The 19858-nt window shown below is 35.6% G+C and overlaps 2 protein-coding genes across 5 annotated transcripts; one reads left to right on the top strand and one right to left on the bottom strand.

Moving 5' to 3' along the window:
• The first annotated feature begins 213 nt into the window (after nucleotides 1–213).
• On the top strand, nucleotides 214–18001 carry LOC136341408 (tudor domain-containing protein 1-like). Of its 4 annotated transcripts, none has more exons than XM_066286355.1 (20): nucleotides 214–552; nucleotides 2872–2917; nucleotides 3901–3998; nucleotides 5247–5369; nucleotides 6311–6577; nucleotides 9498–9605; nucleotides 10059–10232; nucleotides 10802–10892; nucleotides 11016–11118; nucleotides 11364–11572; nucleotides 11974–12149; nucleotides 12566–12782; nucleotides 13229–13405; nucleotides 13629–13776; nucleotides 13827–13955; nucleotides 14009–14169; nucleotides 14292–14472; nucleotides 14585–14797; nucleotides 15991–16152; nucleotides 16483–18001. In XM_066286355.1, exons 1-20 carry the CDS (start codon nucleotides 542–544, stop codon nucleotides 16641–16643), a joined length of 2955 nt encoding a protein of 984 aa, XP_066142452.1. In that variant the 5' UTR covers nucleotides 214–541; the 3' UTR covers nucleotides 16644–18001. The 4 variants fall into 4 exon arrangements, with proteins under 4 accessions (XP_066142452.1, XP_066142451.1, XP_066142454.1 ...); XM_066286354.1 differs by having other exon boundaries at nucleotides 215–552; nucleotides 14292–14475; XM_066286357.1 differs by lacking the exon at nucleotides 5247–5369 and having other exon boundaries at nucleotides 215–552; nucleotides 14292–14475.
• Nucleotides 6673–8944, bottom strand: LOC136341418 (UDP-glucosyltransferase 2-like). The gene is made up of 3 exons (XM_066286384.1): nucleotides 8614–8944; nucleotides 7712–8539; nucleotides 6673–7577 (listed from the first exon to the last, which is right to left on the bottom strand). Exons 1-3 carry the CDS (start codon nucleotides 8864–8866, stop codon nucleotides 7069–7071), a joined length of 1590 nt encoding a protein of 529 aa, XP_066142481.1. The 5' UTR covers nucleotides 8867–8944; the 3' UTR covers nucleotides 6673–7068.
• Nucleotides 18002–19858: the final 1857 nt, after the last annotated feature.

Below are 19858 nucleotides of genomic sequence, written 5' to 3'. Positions count from 1 at the left end.
AATCGGGGCGATTTGAATTTCTTACGCCTGTGCCGGAAACAACTTCGAATACAAACAAGACCGAAACAAGAGATGAAATCTGATTAATGCGAAAGACACAGATGGATAGGCAACCACCAAAGCAGGGCCCTTCCGGAAACGGAAGTCGCCATTTCTTTTTAAGAGGGACACACACGTGGGGGACATGCACAGGCTCATTTCTGCTTTACTTCAATAGTAATATGTTTATTCGTTAGCCGAACTTGGGCACGAGTCCTTTTGCCGTTTGTCGCGAACCCATTTTGGGCGTAATCAAACAATCCCAACGTGCCCCTATCCGTAACACTGGTCCGGGAGTACAGAGTGAATTGTCATATGCACAGATGACTGTTATAGCTGTTACTGACAAGTGACAACTTCTCAACTTTCTTTCCTACTTCCTGCATCGTGCAACTACACGTGTTTGTGGTTTGTGTTGTGTTTCAAAATATTTGCAACCGAAATACAAGCAATTACGCTTGATATTTACTTCAGTGACTTCAGTATCCAGGTCTAGGCCGCAATGGAAAGAAGGTATTCACCATTTGTACATATTTAGTATAATAAATCTGTCATCACTTAACTTACTACTTTTATTATTTTTCTCTGACAAGAGATGGTCCTTGACGAATCTTCAACAAGAACTTCTCTAGAGAGAATGACACGAGATTTTCTCAATTTGTAAAATTAATTCCTGTTTAACTGAGCTCTTTCCGCATATTGACGTCTCCCATCGATAAGGCAGGACACAGTCTCGCTTGATCCTTCCTTGTTCCTTTGAAAAACAACCCAAATTTGTAGCACTGATTGCAGTATCTATTAGAACATTTTTAGGTAACAGCATTCTCAGGTACACCCATATATTGTATGTCATATCTTTCGAAAGCACAAGGGCAGTCAAATATTTCAGTAACGAATTCAGTAAAACTGGTCAAACTTTATATTAAGGATATTCTGGATATACATAAAGCAAGATTTATAATTTTGCATTGTTTGCAGATTATACTGCTTCCATGTCATTATTATTGCTCCTGCTCTTATGTTGATGTTCTCCAAGTACATCGATTTGTTGTTGAATGTTAGCTTTTTGTCATAAATGTGATATCTTTTTTAAAAGAACTGAACCAACAACACATCGAAAAGTTAAAAATTAAATTTAAGTGAAAATAAACACATATGCACATATTCACATTCTCAAATACAAAAGTATGTCTTAATCTCCCTTAAAATATTTGCTAACAGCAAAACATCACAGAATACCTTTCTATCATTGACTGAAATGGGATTAAACAACAGAATTTGGTGGTATGGAACTGGTGAATTTTAATATTTTTCTGAAGTTTTTTACTCAATTACCTAACAACTTGGCAACAAATCCTGTTCCCAATGGTGCTTGAATCAACCACTCCTTGTATTAAAATAAATAAATACAACTCTGTGTTGTGTCACTATTAAGTTAATATGTTAGTATTATCATAATCTACTAAAAAAAAAATTACATTAACTCAAGAGCACAAGACAACCAAAAAACTATAATCATTCACTAGATTTTTTTTGGAAAAAAATACTGAGAGTGCTCTATTATTTTTTTTCTATCTCTTATAATTACTGGAATTTCCTTTATAAGTTTTGAAATTTACCCACCCTGTACGATTTGAAACAAAGTGCCAACTATTATATATTTTTGGAAAGCTCTTTGTAATTAAAATGTAACTACCAATTAACATACATGATGTCCCATTTAATAAATCTTAACTTTGGTAATTTTCTCAAAAATGAAGGCACATAGGGAAAAACCGAGTATGTCACTGAATTTTGCTTTAAAAAAATGTATAAGATACCGTTTTTACCTAGTCAATAACTTACAAGATAACTGAAATATAATAGGATAGGTGTCTGAAAACGCACCATTTCCCAATTCGCTCTGTATTTCAAAAACCAAAAGAGCCATGATAAATCTGTTTACGGCATTGTTTGTTTGACAAAAACATGACACAGGTTTTCGAAAATCCCAACCCTAGAACTGCAATAATAACGGAAATACCCTGCAAATTTTCTGAAAACTGGATACCCTGTGCATTCTCGGGTGAAGACCCTGCCCACTAAAAATGCCTCAAAAACAGTCCAAAATACCTTTAAGGAATCTTGAAATAGTTTCCTGGGAAATACCTGGAATGTATTTGGTAACAGTCCAGCGATATGCTCCTGGAATACTCCCAAGATAGCTCAAATTATCTTGCAATGTATAGGGTACCCCATTATACAAATCATCATTAGAGTTGAAGTGCAGACTGAAGTTAAAAACCATATTATATATGTATAAACCAATCGCTGATCAAAGAGTAAAAATAAATGAACGAAGTACTATATTTAAACCGTATGTGGTGCAGACCATGATCAATGAAAAATTGTTGGTAATTGTCAATAACTCAAGCTCAGAAACTCCCTGGAGCGTATTTTCATGCTTTTACTGGTTTGGAATAAGAATTAGATATAATTGATGACAAATTTATTTCCAATTTTGTTACCCTGTAGCACTGCTATTGCCAAGATTAGCATGGCTCTATGTTTAAAGAGTTTTGATGTAGAAATTGTAAATCTTTTAGACATCTCACACGTATTGGAAAATCTGCTTTAAAAATATTCATACTCAAAATAAGATTGATATGCTTTGGCATATTTAAATTTTTCACACGAATTCTGAGATATTGAAGGTGGTATGTTTTTAAATTGACACCCAATAAATCAGTCTCATATTAATGCGTTTAGTTAGATAAGTAGTGGAGACACTTAATACTGATCTCATGATCAAGGGAAATTATCAATTCCAGAATCAGTTCTATATTTTTTCAGGAATTCTATATGCCGGGTTGACGGCCCTTTGGAGACCCTCGAAAGAGTAAGATGTATTTAATCAGCGTCATAGCTTTAGGTGTATGGTTGAATTGGTTTGCCGTATTTAACACATGTTGTAAAGGATGATACAAATTTCAATTTCGTTAAATTTAAACTGTGAAATATAGATTTAGAAGGTGTTCTGAACATTAACATGCGAAATACCTTAAAGTTATCTGGATGCACTAAGTTTATGATGTACCCTGTATAATTCTTATTTTAATATTTGTATCATCCTAACATGTGCAAAGCACAAATTAGCGAAATTTTTATATCATGGTTTGGTTTTTGTGCATTACTCTGCTTTTTTACATAGTTATAGTAGCTTAATTGTTATTAAACATGGGTACTGGCACGTACTAAACAAATACGCTGGAAAATCTATGGGGAATTCGAAAATCAGACTAGACACAGGTTATTTGTTTCATCTATTGAAGAACTCAAAGGTTTCTTTTGGAACGTCTAAGAGCTTATTTATCATGCACCATCCTGTATGTGTTAAAAATGGTTTTTAGGTACATGCAACTTTGGACCATTTTCACGCGAGTTAAATGATGTTCAGAATACACATAATCGTTCAGTAAATGCTAAAATGCTTGACTGGAACTTAGAATAATTGCTTAAATGCTAACAATTCATGCAAAGATATAGACGTCTTTTCAAATCTTGACTTATTAATTCACGGAACTTGAGCCTAAATGCTGGCATGCGTTATAGCTGCTTCAATTTCAAGCAATGCGAGTTGATAGTTGTGTTCATAGAACTGTATGAACTTAATTGCTTGAAGCGCTTGATAAAGGAAATCATCTCACATGAAATTGGCATTTTGGTTTCAAGTTATAAAAAAATATCAAATTATTTATTTGGAAATTGTATTGGACAAATTGCCTAAAAGGGATGAAAACTGTTGCACCTTTCCACCTGTAAATGTCATTGTTGAGATGGTAGTACTTGCGCCCTTTTCACTAATACATATTTAATCTCTAGGACTTATTGAAAGCAGAATTTTCTAAATTCGGGAAAATCAACAAAATCTACATAAATTCTCACCATGTTTTTGCCAAGGTTTACCTGAACAATCCAAAGTAAGTATGCCTTCAATTTGCAAATAAAATTGAAGAGGAACCGCAAATACAGCGTGATTCAAAATTTGATCCTCCAAATTTGGATTTCGTTTGTTATCGAAGTTAGAAATTTGACTGAATTGAGGAAGTTGTAGAGTTGCGCCCGTATTGTCAATACTTCTTCAAAACTGTGCCAGAGCCTTTCGTTTTTGAAATTTTTGTAAAATAGCGTGAAAGACTGTTAAAAACGTCGTGCAAGATATTGATTTGGTGGAATTCTGTTCGTTTACCGTTATACCGTAACGTTTAAACAGGGCGAATAATGCAACAGCGAAGTTTTGTAGACACATGTGCGATTACTTACGATTATTTACGGAACGGCACAAATTACGAACAACACGAACGACATATTTTAGAAATCCAGCTTGATTAGTTGCTTTTTGTAAAACAGCGTCAAGATAGGCAGACAGATACGCAGATAAATATGGATTGAAGGATAGATGGATAAAGAGATGTTTTATTTCAAAACAAGTAACCATCTCGATAATTACGATTGAAACGCGTCACAATACAACGCCGCAATGAGTACAGAGATACGGAAAATTAAAATTCCTTTATATGAGCCCAACTATACAAGAAGTACCTGTATAGGCCGTCAAATAGCTGCTAATTAAGAGATTCATTCGACTATTATGGAAGTCAGGGATTATCTTTGATATGGATACTTCTGTTCGTCGGTGAGCTTTTAATTTGCAATTTCTGAAGCGTTAATTGAACGTGTAGAGTTCAAGGTTGTCGAGATATGTCTGACGCTAATCCCCTGATCTTCAATGCAATTCTTTTTATTCTTTTACATTGTCATTTGGGGCGCAGTCCCGCGTTGGGAGTATCGGTCAAAGCGTAAGTTCTTGCAGGCCGAGTTCGCAGGGAAAAAAAGGTTCGAACTGGAAAGGTTGTAGATTTCCGTAGAGCAAACTGATTAATTGCGCGCGCACTTTCTTGCTCCGCCCTACCTTACCCACGTTCACCACAAAGTCCTCACGTTTCTACAATACCATCTCTGGATCCAATCGAGATGTTAATGATCCTGTTTGCGCACGTTCACCAAGTATCCAGTTGAAATTCTGCAGTATCTTTAAAAATTTCAAAGACAAAAGGCGCAAGCTCACAATTTTTTAAAATGCATTTAACCATCGCTGTAAATTCCGAAATTTCCCAAAATCGTACGCGACTTCGACCATGGGGAGCTTCAAATTTATTGCTTTCTAGAGCTGCTAAAGAAGCGTGTGCCAGGTTATACGGTTGCCATAGTTGGAAGATCAGTTTATTTAGCACAGAAAAGACAAATAAAAATGCTCCCGAAAATCCCAATGGAAACGTTTCGGAAAACGGGTAAGTCAATGAATTTTTATATGAGTTAAGGCAAATAGTAAATATGCATAATTTGATATATGCTAACAGTGGTGTTTTAACTTCTGGAGATTGCATATACGAGGAGAATGGTTCAAGTGAATCGAGACCTATAACCGAGTGGAGGACATAACGATATTAAATCTATTAATAGCTGTTTATCTAACTAGATAGTTAAGAAATGCATAGGTTTGTATACGAGGTGAGCTTTGCAGAACGAGCGAAGCGAGCCGGCCATTGTTACTGGTCCCAGATGCGTTGTGCAACGAACGCATATATACAACTGTTTTCAATTCGCAACTGGTTGCGAACTGAAACTCGCCTAGTTACCAGTTAAATGACGAAAACTGGCACTATAATTTTCAAAATTTGATAATAAATTTAGACATTATGGTAAAAAACGGGTTTGAAAATGTTTGCTTTGGAACGGTTAGAGTTACGTCGAAATCACCTTTTAAACATTTTTAAAACTGTAGGCTGCAGGAAACATATTTACAATTTCGAAACGGTTCTGAAATCGCAATTTCGATATTGACAAAGAATACTACCGCTACCATTTCCATCAAACGGCCAACATAGAAGAGAGCTCGAGGATTCAGTTGTTGCTTACCACCCACATGAATGCGTACACATCCTATAGAGTAGAAATAAGTAACTTTTTAATTAAGAACGTTTGATCCATCCACCAGGTTTTTGCCTCTTAGCTTCCAATACCAATTTCCCTTCAATACTTTGCACAATAATACAGCTTCCACGAGGGTCACGATAAATTCGTTTTCAATAACGGGACACCCTGTTTCTAAATCTGTATAAAAAGTGTTTCTATTTCGTATGCTCTTCACGTTTCGGGACAAACCGACAGTAAGCAAATAGTCATGGATAATACAGGCCAATTTCGTTACACTGTTTTCTTATGCTTTCAGGTCAAGCTGTCCATCGCACCACTCGAATAGTTTCACCTGCGAAAATAGTTTCCACAGTCACGATGCCTTAAGTCAGTCGAGTGGCAACAATCTCGACCAAATTGAGGATTGCTACTATGTGAACGGTTACGTGGACATTCACGGCAAGCCCGTTGATGTCCTGCAAGGCGAGGATGGAAAGTTATTCATAAGCTTGGACGATGCTGCGAATTGTGGATTTAATATTTACCCGAAGGCGACCTACGAAAGCGTTGGTATACCCAAAGAGTAAGTACCCGTCCATTGAGTGTTTTTTTTGTTCTATTTAATTGGAGGAATCGCTCTATTTTGATCATTTTTTCGATAAAAATGCAAAAGAATACTTTGAATTCGTTTCAACTTAATTATTAAGTATTGTAAAATCTATAAACAAAGCAATGTCAATTTAATTTAATATAAACCAATGTTATTGGAATAAAAACAGTAATTTAAGTTAAGTTCATGGAAATGTACAATTACACACTTTGAGTCCAAGCATTATTGTTATAAGTTAGATCAACCTGCCGAGAAAAGCAGTTTTTCAACATCATTTGAAGTGTGTCTATACGCAAAAATGTTTTAAAAAATCTCAGATTTTATTAAATTCCCTTTATAACATAGAAACACATTAACACCATTTATATTTGGACTATTACCACTATGATATGCCTATCAAATTGTCCTACTCAATTTTCACCCGTCGCTGCTCCTGTTTACAAAGTAATTTTAAAATATAGTTTTTAATGCTCTTTCATTTTAATATTTCTATTAAATTTGCATAAATTAACGATATACCCAATTACGTAGGCAATAGCATAAATCGCCACAATGACGGTAACGCTCACAAACAACAAAACATCAACCATATAGAGCTTATACCAAGGCAGTTTTATACTCGCAACTTTCAGATGGTCCGCACCCTTATTTCTTATGATGTATTCAATCCAGTAGACAGCAGTCTCTAAGGGTTTCATTGGCCTATCGTGGTATATTCTCGAAATCGTCTTTGCATTCTCCGTGTAAATGGGATTGGTTATCATTTCCCTTATCATTGACAGTAAAACTTCTTCTGTGAAATTTTTGTCAGCGTATGGGAGCTGCAAGGCAAAACCTTTAGCCACTGATTGGAATGCGTTATTAAATTGGTCGACGAAAACTGGTAGCATTAGTGCTGGTTTTCCCCTGTGGATGGTTTCAAGGATGCTGCCGTGTCCAGCGTGGGTTATGAAGAGTTTGAGATTTGGATGAGCTGCAACAGAAGGAAGGTGGGCTCGGGTCATTTGTTCAGTTTCGAGTATCTATGAAGATTACTGAGGTTCCGGTTAAAAGTATGGAACTTGAACCTCCCCGTGACATACAGATCTAAAATTAGTAAAAGTTTACCTAGCACATCAGTTTGTGGCACCCATTTCTTTATAAGCACATTTGGAGGTTTTCCTGGCAGTTCCTCCTCAAACTTCCACAATACTTTTAAATCAAGTTTACTAAAGACGTTCAAGAACAACTTCATTCTTTTAGTGCTAAAATTCGCGCTCCTAATGTGGGAACCCATACTGAAATAAATCACTCCCTGCTCGGCATTGTCGAAAAACTCCTGAAGCTCCTTCGGGAGTTTCTTCGGTGGATCTATATGAAATCCTCCAATTTCAATTACATTGGGTACTAAAGGAGCGGCCTGTCGAAGGCTCGAATGAGTTCCTAGTAGAAGTAGTGAAGGTGTGTGAAACATTTGTGCAAGGCTTGGAATGCTCTTGTCAGGAAATGCGAGCTTTACTATTTGGTCTTGAGCGGGAATTTCGAAATAATGAATTATGATAGCGTCAAATAAATAGGTGACCAAGTTTTGAAATCTTTGATATAAACTCATTCCTCCAGTGAAGTCTCCAATCATCCAGGTATGAGGAACATAAGATATCGGCATGTGATTGCCGACTATCTCGTTTACCCAAGGATTGATCCCACCCATGCTGGTGAACATCACGGAGGGGCAGTTATAATAAGCAGGAAATGCCATAATACTCTCGCTCCATAGATGCTCCATTATCACCAAATCGAACGTTTGGTTGGATTTAAGGAGTGCCCTCACGTTTGGGTGATGCAAAGTTTTATTGTAAATTGGCAAGAATAAGTCGTTATACATTAAAGACTCCCATAACGTAAACGATTCTTGTCCTAGTTGTTCTTCATCTGCAAGGAATGAATCTACCATTTCTGAAAGGAAGTTTGGTAATAATGAATGTTAATGTCTTGTAAAAAAAACAGAATAATTAAGTTTTTCTACGCACTGTCGTAGTCCTCGATGAATCCTGTAAGCACCACATCTCTGTAGGTACCATTTAGTACCGGCAGTTTGTTGTTATGTGCACTGATTACGGTTACGTTATGACCGGCATCGGCTAAACCTTTCATTAGTTTGTTGTACAAAATGTTAACACTTTTTCCACTTACTGGGAACACCCCTAAAATATTTGCACCCTTTGCACGGGACACAAGTGCCAATATAAAGATTAAGCAACCTAGAAACGCTCTTAGATTCATTGCGTCAATATTGAATGACTAGAATCAAATGCTGCAAGGTCGAAAACATTGCTCTCGTTGATTAAGCGTTGTTTATAATAAACGAATCTATTCATCGCCAGTGAGTGAATTAGTTTGTGTTGTTTTGTCAGTTCACTATCATGTATCAGCGAATATGGACGAGTGGAATACTTGAAATAAATTAAATTAATTATTTATTTCTTGATAAAAATTGTGATTTTGTCCTTTTTTTTATCATTTCATTAGAGATTTATTATTGGAAATCGAACTTAATGTGCCTCCCCAGGACAACTTTCACGTTATTTTTCGAAATGTTAATAAACCTATCAGGGGGTGTTTTCTGCTAATGCAAATATGAATCCTCATCGCCTACGGTCAGGAACGGTTTAAACGAATCATTTGCGCGGTAATGATTCCCGTTAAAACCAAGAGATTCTCGATTCTGACTAGCTAGTCCTAAAACACCAACTTCAGGACCTTTACTGAGGCCTATCTACTTGGTTGTAAGGCAGTTGGCGTCATACGTTTACTTCAGGCTCGTTCAATATATTGTTCAATAGAGAGTAAATGGATAGAATGTAAGGAGTCCCGATATGGTACATTCACTACACGTAGGTCTTTTGTGTTTCAGATTGGAAATGCAGGTTTTGGAAAACTACTTGGTTGATCAGGGGATTAAATACATTCTCAATTTTAAAAAGACGTTTAACGAAGACGAAATGTTGGGCATGATAGAAAGGTAGGTCTAAATAAATTAAGGACGTACGTTATGCGTTTATTAAGTATTTAATCAAGATTTGGATTTTTGTAGTATTTGAATTCACTTGGGTCCAGTTATTAACGAGCGTTTCTCATTCATACATTATTTTTAAATTAGAAAATCTAACATGGTTTTTCTACCGAGCGATAAAAATATTGAATATCTGAAGCCGTTCTAACTGGCTCAATCGAATCACCGTTTCGTATCATAAATTTTTATATATTTTCGTGCAATTTTTAAATACAAAAATTCTAATCGTGATTCGACTTCCAATCGCCGTCTCGAGTTTAAACCGCATACGAACACATTTGCTCCGTTTAATTTCCGAATGGGGAAATTGCCCTTTGGCTTTTCCATTCACACACCTAAAATAACTGAACGTTCACCATCGCCATTACTGCATATGTTTAAAAGGTCGCTTTTTCCTGATAGGGTAAGGAAAAGGCTGCAAAATAAGCAAGAAAGAAGTTCAGGGGGCAGTCGGGTAGTTCAAAACGCACACAATAAAAACTTCTCAATAACCGTCAAGACCGATGTGCCACGGCCAAATTTAGAGAATGACCAGGCTGAGAGTCAGCTTGTTCGAGCCCAATGCAGTACTGAAAGGTAAAACTAATAATATTAATTGATAAAGAGTAGTGCATGGGATCTTGGTATTTCTTCATTTTTCGACGTTATTAAAAGGAGCGTGAATGGATTTTAAAAAATCCACCTGTTGGTTTATGGGGTTTAGGCAAAACAGTGGCGGATAGATGGAAAGTTGCATAGCAATATGTTAGAGATTTTGGGTTAAAATTCAGTAGGGCGACTTAAATTGGTCTTCCCATAGCAGTTTGTCAATTGAGATTTAAAGTTATGTTTTTTTTTGTTTATAGAGCACCCCGTACACTATTGTTTCATTCGGTTCTTGATGCTAATCTCCTTATATACGATTTAATGTATTTCTCTTTAACAGATTTTGAAAAAACAAGGCGAATCAAGTCAATTGTGCAATAATCAAAGAATATGCGGTCAAATTCCATCTATCTATTACTGTTTTGCATAGATTCCACAAACTTATCGAAAAGGCGTTATCCTATATACCATTTGGTCAGCTATTCCTAATTTCTGCATGTCTCCTTCTAAATATCAGTCAGGAGGGCACTTACCCCAGACAATTCCCCGTCAATTTTTAGTCGATATAGTGAAGAGCCACGGCCAGGCCCTCCAACCGAACATGACACGCCGGGACAAGGGTGGACTCAAAATAATCAGTGTGGCCAATTGGTAAGTTTCCTCGTCTGCCATTAGACCTTGTAGAATTTTTAAGTTTACGTCGGGGTCAGAAAGATTATATGTACGGATTGTTCATTCGAAAACGTATCGCTTCTAACTTTTGCATATCACCAGGCGAACACACGCATGAGGAAGCCTAGATCGTTTGATAACTTGGTGAATAACGATTTAAAATCCAAGCCAGCAACTAAGGATGAAGTAGTTGAGAAACGGAAAGGTAAGAAAGGCCGCAACGAAAATTTATCATTTAATGAAATCTTAGAATGTTTAATTACACATAATATTTTTCGAAAATATAATTATTGTTTTTTTTTTCAAAAAATTTAGCGAGTTTATGCCTTGTCAAGTTTTAGCAATTTGAGCGCGGATATTTACTTGAAGTTATCAAAAAAATTAGTTATAACATGAACTAACTCGTCGCATAAACTGTCCGAATAATACCCCTTTCGATCATTAATCTAGAAATGTCTTCTACAACGGCAACTGCCATTTCATCAAAACCTAAGGAATGTCAAGATTCGTCATCGAAACCCGAAGTCGAAGCTATCGTTGAAAAATCATCAAAGCCTGAGGTACGATCTCGATTACATGATGGTTCCAATTCTGGCGGTTTCCGAATGCCTCCTCTTTATTTGGAGAGATTGACATTAAATCAGGGTTCGTCTTACAAGGTAAAAGTTTTAGCTGTAGAACAAAATACATTCAATTTTGAAAAATTCCTACCGATTTCGGTTTTTTCCTTCGAAATGATAGTTGCAAGACCAGTCGTTATTCTAATTTTGTATAACGAAGCGATACTCCAATTAGGGACCGAGAAAAATACTAAAACGAAAGTACTGTTATTATAAACAAAATATTCCGCCTATTATTGCAGTTATTATGTTTTTAATAATCTTAATTATTGCACGTCACTGCTTTCCCTATCCCAATTAATACTAAATATGCTTCATACGGCAATATTTCACAAGTTGCCGTATTTATTTCATCTCATACTAAAATCTCAGCTGCGAGAATTTGTTATTATTAGGTAAATTATTGTACATATATCTGCAATTTCTTCTCTTTCATCTAGGTGAAGGTTTCTTATGTGAAACAAGAAAAAACCGGTATTTTCCATGGACAACTGCTGGAGAAAGACGCACTAATTGAAGAAATATTGCTCGATTTGAACCAGTCGCATGGAACCCAGCCAGACCTTGTTATGCCTTACAGAAACGTACTATGTATGGCTTTGTATGAAGGCATTTGGTAAGTATCCGGTGGTCTCACTGGATCGTTTGGAATTGTCTTTCGCAATCAGGAAAACACTACTCACCTATTTCCATATAGCGATGATATTTGGCTTGACCTCGTAAACCAGGGCCTTATATTTAATTTATGGAAATTGTTAGTATTTCATGTTTCATTAACAAAACTAAAGTTTATCCGAGATGTTTGATCTATTAAATTACGGGAAACAATTTTCGTATTAATACTGTCTCCTGGAGAAAAATTCAGTATGTATTAGCCTAGGGTTAGCATTTTGCGCAGCATACTGCAGTACTTCTCTGCCAAACAATGAATTGTTAAGCACTTCTAGGCAAATTTGTAAATTAAAGTTCTTCACGTTTGCAATTCAATTAAATAAAATTATATATTTCACGATTGGTTATATGAACTTCTAGGTATAGGGCTGTGGTACTCCAAACCAGACCGAGCGGTACAATTTTGGCTGAACTTTTGGATTACGGTAACAAGGAAAACATCTTGACACCAATAAAAGAACTGCCAGAAAAGTGGAAGAAAGTCCCGGCCCAAGCTGTTCGTTTTGCGCTAGATCAGAATTATCAAAATGTTCAATTGAAAATAGACGATGAAGTCGGGGTCCTCGTTATGAAACATGTAAGTGATGTTGCCGCTCTTCAGTTGATGAATTTTATAATTTTGTGCATTGATCAAGTCTCGCCTCCTGCTGTTATCAATGTTTCAAAGTTCCCTTCTCTAGACAAGTGTTTGGCTGTAAGATAACAAATTAAATGGCGAGTTATTTAGTAAATAAACAGAACAGGAACCGTTTCGAAATTGTACTGAAAGGAAATTGAAAAGTTTGAAAATTGTAGGTTTCAGAGTGATTCTCTGCTGTCGTATCAAAGAGTTGATATGAATTGTTTTATTTTCCCTCCTTAAATAATATCAAATATTCACGAATCTAGGTATCACCTTTTTTAAAATCATTTATAACATGATATTCTTCTTAAGAGAAATTTAATAGGGCCACTTAATTTGTAATGGTATTAGAAATAATAATTGATCTGTGATTTGAAATGCATTTACGTAAACAATTTTAGTATGAAGATAATACACATCTAGTCGAGATTTCGGAAAACGCGGGGGGCCACATTTCGGCAGAAACCCTTAAAGAAGAACCGCAACCCAAAATAAGCAACACTCCAGTTGCGGAACCTACAAAAATTTCCAGTTCTGAATCCGCCCCAGCCTGTGAACCTGAAGAATGCTTTACTGAGGTAGAGTTGTGTGTTTAAGAAAGAGACTAACTACATACTCTTATTCCAGCCACTGCATGTGTTACCTTGTTGCAATAAAATATTAACTTTCATTAAGTGATCATCTTCTACTTATGAAGGTGTAACATTACACATAATTACTCATTAGCACGAACCTTCGAAATTTATACGTGTGCGTACGTCAAAACTTCTTACCCAATTTTAAAATTTTTCACAAATTTAGTTGCCGCCTCCGTTCGGTGTCAAACTTAATCCTGGAGAAAGTGTAATGATCGTGAATATAACCAACGGCAAACTCATATTAAGAAACAAGGAATGTGGGGCTGTCTGTAAAAGAATATACGGGTATATATCACAATTAGAGAAGAAACGTGAGTAGTCTTAATAATACCAAGAAAAACTGTAACGTCAGTGTTTTTAGCAATATCGAGCCCCAAAGTTGGTCAATTGGTTCTTTGCTGTAACGATTTTATAAGTGGTTTGCATCGAGCTGTCATCAAGGGAATAGTGGATGATGTAGCAGAGGTTGAATTTCTTGAGTACTATTATAGTAAGCCATTTTTTGAACGATTTTGCATAACATTTTACGAATTTTATAACCAGGGGATAACTTATCCATAAAATCTTTGAGAAACGTAGATAGCACGTTGGCTGATATTCCAAGAGGAACGATCGAATTCGATTATCCGAGTTTAAGTGAAATCACTAAGGAGGGAGAAGACATGTTGGCTACTTTAATTCAGCAGAAGAAGAAGGTTTTAACGGTAGAGTTCCTAGTTAAATACAATATTTATTTTCTGTGAAAAACAGTTCAAGTTAGTAATTTTTTTTCAATTTTCTCAATTTCAAAAATGTTTGTTTGATAAGGAATTTTTTTTTTGTCTAGATTCAAGTTAACGATGAGATAGACGTACTGATTCCAGTAGAAAAGGATCAGTCAGTATCGTTGAAAGAAATAATATTAGGAAGAACGAAGAAGAAAGAGGTGGACCTGCTATTGCCAGCACAGGAGAGTTCGGTACCCGTAGCAAAGTCGGCAGTTCAAGAAAATAATAATGTTTCAGCAGGTTGTAAGCATTTTCTAACTGCTTCTTTATTGAGTCGAAATTGTTAACTGTTAAATTATTACTGTTCCATATGAACTTTATAACTTATACTTTTTGCTATTAAATATTTTAGGTATCCGCATCAAATTCGACGATATGTCGTATGTTGAAATAAAAGAAGGCACAAATACTTACTGTTGTTATTGCTGCACAGGCTCAGGAGTGACAATTATGCCTGTAGATGATGATGCACTTAAACATATAGAGACACTCGGTATCATTGAACCTACCGATAATACTCCATATGACGTAGAGGAATTTCATATGTGTCTGGCGACATATGAAGGTAGGGGATAATGTTACCCATTAGCTCGGAAAATAATTGAAAGATAAAATTAACCCAAAACATTCATATGCACTGAACCAGTGCATACTTAATTTCCCTTCCTTGGAAATTCAATATTTGAGGCCTGAAACAGAAAAAGAATCAATATTAATTTCAAATAAATCTTCCATGCAGTTAAAGATATAAACTACTTTCGATTGGACAAAGAGACGTGCGCAATTGGTACCTGAAACAAAAAAATCAATATTAATTCCTAATTAATTTTTCATGCAGTTGAAGATTTAAACTAATTTCGACTTAAAGCAGAGACGTCCACAATTGAGGCCTGAAACGCAAGAAAATGCAGTATTAATTGCTGAGAAAAAATTCTTAGTTAGTTTTGAATTCATTTCGATTTGAGGCGTACACAGTTAAAACCTGAAATTTAAAACGAAAAATTTTCTTTCGAAAGAGCTCAAGTTGAGATACCATACTGCGGCGACGTCCAAAAATGGTCCTAAGTGTGTTCGGAAAGAACCTAAATTGCTAATAAATTAAACTTTTAACTCAAAATCCAATTACGTCGTCCTCTTTGACCTAACAAAACTTCACTGTGCACCACAAGAAACAACATCTGAACTCACCCCCGAACCCCAAAAGCATGTGACAGGCAACATGAATTTTCACTCATTGAATTATGGATATACTACCGGCGTACCCCACAAGTCTTCAGAACAAAGGAAAACCCAATTATTCCGATTAGTAATGCAGCGCGAATGACGCACATCTTGCTCGTCCGAACGCCAACACTCGACTGAATCATCTACGAAGTGATAACGGTACGACCTGCCCTTTGTTAAGGTACAGCTGATGGGTCTTTCGATCGATACGCGATAGGGAGTCACATGCGATGTTTTGCTAGATTTGGTAAAATAAGGGAAAAGTGGCGAATTCGACGCAGTAGTTTTTTTATGCAAACAGGCCCCGGCTGACTAAAAAAAACTTTACCTGTTATAAAGAGAACTTGTTCGGAAAAAGTCTGATGTTTTTCGTGAACAATACTAATTTAAGATTTATGATAAAGAAATTTAAGAATAAAGGGACAACCTGTGTACTAATAAAAAAACGTTTGTTTCAAACTGGCTGGGAGATGGTGTCATCTGCAATATTTTTTGTTAAGTGTAACCGATATTTATGCTGCCCCTTTTTTTTAGAGGTTTGGTATCGAGCTATAGTAACTGAAAAGAAAGGTAACAAGCGGGAAGTAATGTTTGTCGACTACGGAAATACCGAGGAGGTTGACGTATCCCATATCCGACAGCTGCCTGAGCGACTCAAAGATGTTCCTATTATGGGATGCAACGCTACGTTTCACGGTAGGGACATTTATCGGAGTACATTTCGCGATTATATTCGACTTCGATCCGATCTATAAATTTATGTCGGCCATAAATCTACAAGTTTCCTTTGTGTCGTCTTTAGAGACAGATCTATTTCACAATTTCAAAGACTATTGAAATTATCAATGACGGAGAGTTGGTATTTATTAAATACCTAGTCAACTAAGGCCAAAGTAACGGGAAACTTTGCTAAACTTTTTTTTTTTTCTTAATTAGACGAATCACTGAGTTTTGTTAATGTCAAAACTTACGGTTTCCTAGATCACAGTAGCATGTTAATGAGTTATTGTCATCATTTTTATCCAGGAATACCAGAAGATCCGAAAGTACACAGGAGATTACAGGAGCTCGTAACTGATGCGGGTTTTTACAACATCAACGTCATAAGCAACTGTCCCGAAGACATGACTTGTATGATTGAAATTCCTGATATTTACAGCACTCTAAGGAGCGAAGGTCTGATTTAAATGTCTACATAGGAAAAGAATTTCGATTCATTATCAGTACCTAAATTAGTTTTGAGGAATTGCAGTTTTGTGTTGTGTCACAATGACATTGACATTTCGAATTTGTCATTTACTTTCATATGTTTCTAGTAAATTTCGCCTTATAGTTTAGGAACTGTCAGTTTAAATATGGCGGTGGTAAGTTCTTATTTTTTAATTTAGGAGTTACATTAATTTAGATTGCAAATACCGGGTTTATTCTTTGTACTTTATTATATTTCACCATAAAAATCTTCGCTATAAAAGTTTAGATATTTTCAAAAACAACATACGTATATCGTCAAATAACTCACCTCCATATAAAACATTTTTTCTGAATGGAGGTTTTCTTGAAATGTTTGTTAAGACTGATCTTCATTGAAACGGACCAATTTTTTCTCCCTCATTTGAAGGCGGAAAATCGCACTTTGCTTCCGAGGGAACAAAAAATTTCCCTATTTCCCTCGGGGAAAAATATATTTTTCTCTTTATACGTCGTAAATAGTTAAACTTAATACCTGCTTTCTCTCGCATCACACTGTGCTGTTATATGTTGTATCGGTGAGTAACTGAATTTTTTGCAATAAGCCGGAAAACATCTCAGTTTTTCTCTACCTGTAACGCCTGAATGGTTGATGGAAGTCTGCTTGTTAAACAATAGAGGGTTTCGTATTCCGCACTAATGGGTTTTTACCAGCCACCGTACTTTCTGTTTAAACTAAGAAAGTTACTTCGTGCGCGGATACATTTGTATATTACTATATTTTGTTACTAGATTGCCTGAGAAATAGACATTTTGCTTTATTTTAATGGCAATTGGGCTATAACGTAACCAAATTACGTATTCCTACGATATGTGATGCTTTTCGACTGTCTAATGTGCCGCATAACGTGGACTATGAAAAATATCTTCACTCGAAAGTTAATGTATGCTCATAGTGGGCATTTAGTATTATGTTGATTAAAATTATCAAATGCGCTTATCGTTGCGTTATTTTTAAGATATGTATATTATTAAGTTTGCAAAAGTACCGCGTAGGTATTTTAAGTATATACTCTCCTACACAGAGTGTCCCGTGACTCGATAAAAGTAATGAATGAATAATGTATAACAGAAAGTTTGAGCATATGTTCAAGGTGATCTCTCACTCCGTAACTCTGAAGATTTGCATGATTTGGACTTGAATTTTATTAAAAAGACTACCCTTGGTTTATGACCATCGAATCAAGGGACACTCTTTGTTGTTCGTTTTGGTATCTTCGTTTATTTTTAGTTGTTCTTATTCGAATTGTATACCAACTTTGTTCTAATCGCGTAGTTTAATAAAATATTTACAATATGTTGTTGTTTTATTTAAAAATTCGCTTCGGTATTTTAACTTGGCATTCAGGTCATGATTATGTATTTCACAGGCACAGTGTATGTAAACAAAGGTAATAGTGTTATCAACGAATGTGGTGCACTCTCGTATCTGCATGCAACAGCACTCAAGTACGAGAAAGAAATCTTTAATTGGGCTCTAAATATTAAATACTTGTCGTTAGATGTCGCTACTGTCCAAATTGCAAATATTTCAAGAATAAATGCGAGATTGCCACGATATCTTGAAAATAATACCACAAGAACGGAAAGGCTCTAACCAGCTTTTTTATGGAGTAGATAGTGAAAAAAGTATAATCAAATGAGGAGATTCTCTGATTTGCTGTTTTTTGCTGTTTCTTAAATTTTAGTTAATTTTCCAAGCTTTAGGTTCACAGGGTATTTCAGAATTGCACGACACCATTTGAAATATATATTTTCTACTATAAAATAAAGAATCTTTACATAAGCATGTGTCCGGTCTCAATCGGTGGCTGACAGAGTGTTAAAAGTTAAGAAAAAATTAGATTTTTATTTTATTGCGTTTGATGTACTGCAGATATACCTTTCAAATTTTATATGAGTATTAGGTATTAGACGCTGCTTAATACGAGAATAAATTGTCTCCTATTACTATACACTATACAGGGTAGTGTATTTTCTTAGTACTTAGTCCATAAAACTTTAGAAAAATTAGGTCGCTTATCACCTTTTGTACATTCTGTTCTATAGAGGCCTCAATAGAGTACCAATTGTGGTCTTCAGCTGACTCGCTTTAGCATCGGTAGTCATTCATAACACTTCGTCATCGTTCCGAACCATAAGCTTTACTTAAATCCCAAATTGTTGTTTTTCTGGCTCGTCTTCCTGAGGTATCCGAAGATTGTACCATGCTGGGGGACAGCAGTCCTAGTGGCTGCTGCAGCTTTCATTTTTTAGATACTTGATGACCATGATTGAGTTGGTCAAGTTTATAATACATATACAAATTTTTTATTGATCTAAAAACGTTGCAACTCCATTTTTAAATATAAATCATGATGAAAAACGCTCAGATACGAAATTTAGTTAATTGGATTGGCGCATATGTGACCATTCCGACTATTTTAAGTAAATTTTGGGCAATAACCAAATCTTTATAACCAATCAAATTAAAAATTTATTATTTTGGAAAAATACCAATCTGAGTTTTGGTATTAAGATACCGGAACAATTACGATCTTATTACTGATTCAAAAAAGGTGGCAAATATAGTGAACAATTTGTTGATCTGGCAACGTTGCAGTTCAAATTTTTATATAGAAATTGTGTAAACATTTTTTGCATTGATTAGTTTAACATATGATTGACTGTTCCGGTTCTTTTTCAGACACACTCTGTATTGCTTTTATACCTATTTTGAATTCTATATTAATTTCTAGAGTTTATACAGAGTTTCTTTAAAAAAGCAATGTTTCATCAGCATCTTTACCCATCTTCTTTAACTTCACTGTTTCGAAACATTGATACTTTGCCAGCTAGATGGTTTCCATAGAAACACCGAAATCCTTGCAGCAGCTGAGTCAAGTTTATCATTTCCATGGAAATTATTTTGTTGGTAAAGTTACCAGATGTTTAAAAAACCGGGTTGCATCGTTCAAACAGGAAACTAAGTTTAGCTCACTTGGTCAGAATTCAAATGTAAATATATATTATATTCACTTCATGGGACAATGCTAAAAATTTCACCAATGGTGTACGAGCAAATTTTCCCAAAAGGTTTTATGGAGCAGAACCTCAGAAAATACACTACCTTGCGTAATAGTTGGAGGCAAGCACAATATGAAAAAAAACCTCC

Source organism: Euwallacea fornicatus, chromosome 10 (assembly GCF_040115645.1).
Source record: "Euwallacea fornicatus isolate EFF26 chromosome 10, ASM4011564v1, whole genome shotgun sequence".
Taxonomy (NCBI): Eukaryota; Metazoa; Arthropoda; class Insecta; order Coleoptera; family Curculionidae; genus Euwallacea; species Euwallacea fornicatus.
The sequence above is the reverse complement of the archived record's forward strand: the minus strand, read 5'-3'. Positions and strand labels throughout refer to the sequence as shown.

Excerpts from the sequence above, each read along its gene's own strand:
- LOC136341418 (XM_066286384.1), bottom strand. The coding sequence starts at position 8,866 with ATGAATCTAAGAGCGTTTCTAGGTTGCTTAATCTTTATATTGGCACTT. Across the intron at positions 8,540-8,613 it reads ATTCATCGAGGACTACGACA|AAATGGTAGATTCATTCCTT; the intron begins GTGCGTAGAAAA and ends ACTTCCTTTCAG. Across the intron at positions 7,578-7,711 it reads GCCACAAACTGATGTGCTAG|CTCATCCAAATCTCAAACTC; the intron begins GTAAACTTTTAC and ends CTTCTGTTGCAG.
- LOC136341408 (XM_066286354.1), top strand. Across the intron at positions 2,918-3,900 it reads CTTTGGAGACCCTCGAAAGA|GACTTATTGAAAGCAGAATT; the intron begins GTAAGATGTATT and ends TTTAATCTCTAG. Across the intron at positions 11,119-11,363 it reads AGTAGTTGAGAAACGGAAAG|AAATGTCTTCTACAACGGCA; the intron begins GTAAGAAAGGCC and ends TCATTAATCTAG.